At 36.8% G+C, this 6,000-nt stretch overlaps 1 protein-coding gene across 7 annotated transcripts in view; it reads right to left on the bottom strand.

The window, feature by feature from the left end:
• Positions 1-6,000, bottom strand: part of LOC132113795 (rap guanine nucleotide exchange factor 2-like) — a 104,881-nt gene that overhangs the window by 54,080 nt on the left and 44,801 nt on the right. For all 7 annotated transcript variants that reach the window (XM_059521801.1, XM_059521799.1, XM_059521798.1 and 4 more), the window contains exon 4: positions 2,459-2,542. In XM_059521801.1, coding sequence (XP_059377784.1) covers positions 2,459-2,542 — 84 coding nt within the window. The remainder of the gene's footprint in view (positions 1-2,458; positions 2,543-6,000) is intronic.

A 6,000-nucleotide genomic window follows, 5' to 3' on the forward strand; every position in this document is an offset into this window, starting at 1 on the left:
TCAAGACCTGTAGCGATCTGACTGAGAAGGACGCAGAAAAACTATAAAGGGCAAATTGAGAAATTCGCACTCATATTCTTACAGTCAATCAAACAAAAAAAGAACTATGCATAATCCAAAAACTTCATCATAATCATAATTAAAACAAACCAAATGTGAGGATAATTTAAATTGAGTTTAGAAGCATGCTCAGCTTTTTCATAGTTATTTTTATTTTTATAAGAACTATAAATAATACAGAAAGTTAAAAACAATCAACATTAATAATAATAATTGTACTTAATAATAAAATATAAGTAATATTAAATTAAAATTCACAAATAAGCCACTAACTACAAACAAAATATGGTTTGCAGTTAGATGATTGACATGTAAAGTTTTGAAATTGTGGCTAAACAACAAATGAGGCATGTTGATACATGCAGGGAGTGACATGCATAGTCTGAGACTGATCAGATGTTACAGATTACATTCTCATGAAGTAAATTCATATAATTTAAGGGAGGAACAGTAAGGCTTTCAAGGCACTTCCAAACAAAAACCACCCAGGAGTTTGTTTGCTTGTGGTTAAACGGGAAAAGATAATTAAAAAACAAAAACAAATAAACCTTACTGCAGCTGAAAGTAAAACATTTTAGTAAAACTGTTTATTTGCAGATGAATAAAAATAAAAAGAACTATGGAAAAGCTGAACATGCTTCTTAACTCTATTTAAAGTATCCTCACATTTGGATTGTTTTCATCATGATCATGATTGTTTTTAACTTTTTGGATTATGAATAGTTATTTTTTGTTTGATTAAATGGAAGGTAATGAGTGTGAATCAAAGTTTCCTTTCCTATTTCCCAAGTGCAAAAAAAAAAAAAAAAAACCTTGGGAAAAACACACAATTTGAAGCGCATGTAGTGTAAATACCTTGAACTACTGGGACTGGGAACATTCCCTTTTAGCACACATAGTATTTATAATGTTATATTTGTACCATGGTAAAGACAGAAGAAAACAACAGACTTCCTGAGTTTGTAACAATAGAAACTACTGTTGGTAGTTAAGCCTGCAAAATCATGTTAAAGAGCGTGCACTTGTTGCATTAGTACTGCTGTGAGTACCAGGTGTGGTACTGTTGCTGCCATTTTCAAATGCCACCTCAAACTCAATTCTGACTTCTGCCAGCACTTTGCACACCATTATGCTTTTAATGATGGTAAACTCTGTGCAATTAAACACTTGCATGCTGCATTTGCAGTGAGTGAGAGTTTCAGGTGCAATTAAACAGAGGCATTACAGAAATCTGTAGTGTTTTTGTTTGGGAAGAAAATAACACACGTCATGCGGTAAAGGAAGCCGATAAGATGTTATTGCAGATCTGGTCTGTCTCAGACAAGAATCAGTACACAGGGTAGCTGTGATGCCTCTTGGGGGGGAAATGGCCATCCGTGAGCACTATCAAGACATTATTTATGAAGTGCTTCGCTGTCCTGTTGGTTTTCATTCACTGGACCCCTGGAGCAATTACAGGAGCAACACATCACAGCTCTCTCCACGAAGCCAAATATGAAAGTGAGGGAGGGAGAGACCTGCTTCTTTCATTGCCATGCTGATAAAATGACATATCCCCACTGCAATCCAATTCTAGTGCATCCCTGTCAAGTGTTTTTGTACGGCTTGCTATGATTTTAAATTCCACCCAGTCAAAATTCTTGTTTCTGTATGTGCATGCTAAAGTTTGCTGCTTCATTTCTGACATACCAGGTTTTATGCCTCAGCTAAATTGTAGCGTGCGAAGCAAAATATTGGTCTTTGATAATGACAGTCTTTCTTTGTATGTATGGCATTGGGAAATAAGTCAAACTACAATACTTTCAAGTTATGATGTTTGCATTAAGTAACTGATAACATGCTAGGGTCAGAAATTAAAGGGACAGATCGCCCAAAATATTTTAATTCTGTCATCATTTACTCACACTTATTTTTGTTCTAAAACTGCATGAGTTCACATAAGCTGAATTGTTTTATAATTTATGGATTTTTCAACACTGACACTGTTATTGAGCCGAACTGCATTAACATTCAATTGTTTCGAGTTGAATAACACAACTGTCTTTTTAGAGCTGCTTTACAGCAGAATTCGGATTTGTCTCGTATTTGGTGAAAAACAATGATAATATTTAATTTTTGGAAATTTAACTTACTAAATTGGTCCCAGTGGCATTTTTGAGGTGCATATCTACACGTGGGCCCTTTAATTGACAAACTAGGATGAAGAACCTGAAGGAAGCTGGCAATTAACATGCACTGAGACATATTCAGAGATGTGATAAGTTGTGAGAACTTTTAGAGTTAGAAGAAAGGTACAAGCTTAATATACACGACAGGCTAAAGATAGGGGTATTCTAGGTGTGTTTTCTAAAGAAGTGTCAATGTTTTAAATATGACGGCATTCAGGTGAGGGACTTACCTGGAGCGTGGCAGGAACATGGACTCTTTGATGAAGACCGATCCAGAAAGCAGAATGTACCAACACGTGCCAATGTCATCCGGACTGTGTGAGACAGAAAGAGAGAGGAAGATGAAGAGCAATGTCACTTAGATTCCAACAGGAAGCAAAACATGCTTATTTCTAACATGTGGTCTGGTTTCCTGTATGGTTAGAGTAAAAGTAGCTGACACAGACACACATAACATCAATGCTTAATGTAAACACTCTGTCATCATTTTTGTTCTGTGATACACTTCTTGCACAAACAAAAGACGACATAAGGAGATTCCCAGAGGGAAACAGTGGACAGAGCGATCAAACGGCCAAGCACAAAACACACACCATCTCTCTTCCTCTTATAAGTGATGTGACTGCTTGATTTATGTGTGCGTGTAGGAAATAACACACTGACACACAATCCCCTTTAACACTCCTTTTTTTCAGGTCACAGAGCAGTCAGGAACATTAGACATCATCTGAGGCACGCTGGGCCGATGCCAGAGATGTCCTTCCAGCTCCCGGCGAGCCCCGCTCCATGTCTGCCTCTCTAGTGTAAAAGTGTAAATGTGAAAAGAGGAGCATCCAATGAGCAGCGGACATCTTGATCACGGAGTCAGAACAGCCGATGCACACAGTGAGATAACATGCCCAAAGCAGTGCTGATAGACACTCCTAACATGAAGCAAAGAACCTACCTATCACGATTCACTGCACACTTCATTATTGCACATTTGAATGTTTTGTCTGCACTGAAATTCCTTGTATATCTTCATCTTATCACACGATTCACTGGAATTCTCAAATCTGATTGGTCAATCATTTAGAGTGCAACAGTCGGGTTCCTGTCAGAAAAATACTATTTAGTTGAATCAAGTTTTAAAAACTAAACATTTAAAAACTAAAAGTCATTCATCAATGGTACATGCTTGTTAAAAATCCTTCACCTAATGTGGTGTTCTCAGTCAAAAATTGCCAGCCTTTACTCAAGTTCTTGTTACACTATTTTATCACCAAATGTTGGATTATTATTTTTTTTTTTCAACTGAGGTGCATAAATTCAGATCAATAAGGCTTACAATCACTCAGTTCCAAAAAAACCCCACAAGGCCACAAGTGTAACAAGAATGAAAAAAGGGAAAAGTACTAAAATTATCAGACTTTTTTTTTTTTTTGCTCTATGGGATCTTATTTATGACTGAAGGGAGTATCACTGATACCAACTGATGTCTCTAGGAAATTGTTTTCTTTTTCCTAATATTTAACCACTGACTATAGCCATTTAACATTAGAATCAACAGAGATCTATCAATTTTAACATGTACTAGAGTTTAAAAAATAATGACTTAAGAGAGCTTAAATTTAAGAGAGCTTAAATGTCTTATTTAGGCAGCCTGTGCCCTTCAGCAAGTAGGAAATATGCAGAAATTGAATAAAGAACACTAAATTCTAAATTAAATATAGATGAATTCCCAAAGCTACAAAAGTTATTGATTTCCTCCACATTCCTCCTTTTTTTCTTTTTTCTTTGATGAACAAACATCACAGCAGCTGAGTTATTAGGATATTTTGGCTGCTTTAAGAGCATGAACATGGCGCAGATCTGATACGCATCGTATTTTCTCACAACTCTTTACCTTTTCTGACCCACTTCATGTCTCAAAATCTCTGCTAATGAGCTGACGAGTTGAATCGGGTGTGTTAGATGAGGGAGACAGTGCTAGTTCTCTCCAGGACAGTTTTGAAAACCACTGCATTTTAGAGACATGTTCTGTAACTTCTATATATCAAATATTTACATACAGTACATGCACGGTTTAATGGCAGCTTTAATCACCTTTATGGTAACTTCATGACTAAACTGACTATATAATTACGACATTACATGCTAGTAGTTTAATATGAAATTATTTGTGCATTTGTGCATCCAATTGAAGAGCATGTGCTACGAGCACAGGCTGACAGGACAGGGAAATTTATTTTTAGGCGACGTTTGAATGCATGTCAAACTTAATAACGTGTCAAATAAGAGACCGAAGCACCAGTTGTGATTTGGGTGGCCAACCCTACTGTAGCTCCGCTCCTGCATTAATTGCGTAAAATATTTTTAACTTGTTAAACTGAAAAAAATGTATTGCATGCATTAACGCGCTAATTTTGACAGCACTACAATAAACATAAAATGTTTTGATACTCGCCGTCTTTAAATAAATAGATTTAATCACAATGCTTCATAAGATTGTAGTTCTTTTCCACATTCAAAGCAAATTTTCAGATTTCAGATTGTTTTACATTATTCTTTTTTTTTTCTTTTTAATCAAAGTTTGTATTTTCATGAATCACCTCAGCGCTGGTTGGTTTGGTTCATGGCTTGCAATTCTTTAACAAAGAAGTTCTGAATATCCTTATAGAATAAAAACTTCCAGAACTAAGGCCACTGTTCCTAATCTTCTCTGTCGTCCACGTAACTCTGTATATTGGAACGCTCAGTAACTGAAACCGGCATCTCCCGTATCAAACTGCAAAATTTGCGCTTAACGCAACTACTGGCATCTTGCGTGTCTGTTATCGATTGCAGTAAAAATAACATCCATGAACTTCAGCATTAATCCTTCTGTAGTACAGCATTCATCTTGCTGCTCCGACATGCATTTGCACACTGTAATGGGTTGTTTATTTTCTTTGCAAAAAAATTACAATAATATACAGACACACCCAGTCTGAACTCAAATCATAATCTCACATTCACATACTTATTTGTTGAGTAGACACATACATTATCCCTTTTAATCAATGAACATTATTCCACCCATTTAAAAGTCCATGTTTGTTGACAGATTGATTTCTTTATTATTTAAGTACAAAAACACTTCTCCAAACTTCTGGGTGTTTCCCGTCTGAAAATCGCACACACAAATACTTGCTACATCGTCTCTATAGGACTAATGAGGCAGCTGCTGACTGTTCTCAAACGCAGCACAAGTGCTGCTTGCTTTTTTTGTTCTCCTTCTGCATCGCTCCCTTCATCATTGCCGCTTCTGCTCCCTCTTTTAATCGTTTTTCCCCCGAGCGTGCGCAGACAAAAAAGCGAAATACTCAATTATTTATCAGCAGAATGCAGAGAGAGATGGAGAGAGCAGGAATGATGGAGGGTGAGAGACGGAGAGCGTGAGGACGTTCTGCACCATCAACAGAGCAGTGCTGACTGAACTGGGTCACTGAAACACTTCTAACGCTCATCAAATGCTCATCAAGCACACAGCAACAGCCTCCAGCCCCTCAGGAACGACTGGGGAGCAGAAACGAGAGCAGGAAGTCAGGCAAGGTTTTGAGGAATATGGACTTCATGCATTAATCCTTGGGAGTTATTTATCTGCTAATCTTCAGTCAACCTAAAAGAAAATTCTTGGTTATAAGTTTAAAATCCATAGACAAATAATAGAAAATATAATGCTATTAATATTTGTCATAAAAAGGGGCATGCCTTGTATTAAAGTGTTCATCCCTTTACAAATGCACACCAT

This window comes from Carassius carassius, chromosome 33, assembly GCF_963082965.1.
Source record: "Carassius carassius chromosome 33, fCarCar2.1, whole genome shotgun sequence".
Taxonomy (NCBI): domain Eukaryota; kingdom Metazoa; phylum Chordata; class Actinopteri; order Cypriniformes; family Cyprinidae; genus Carassius; species Carassius carassius.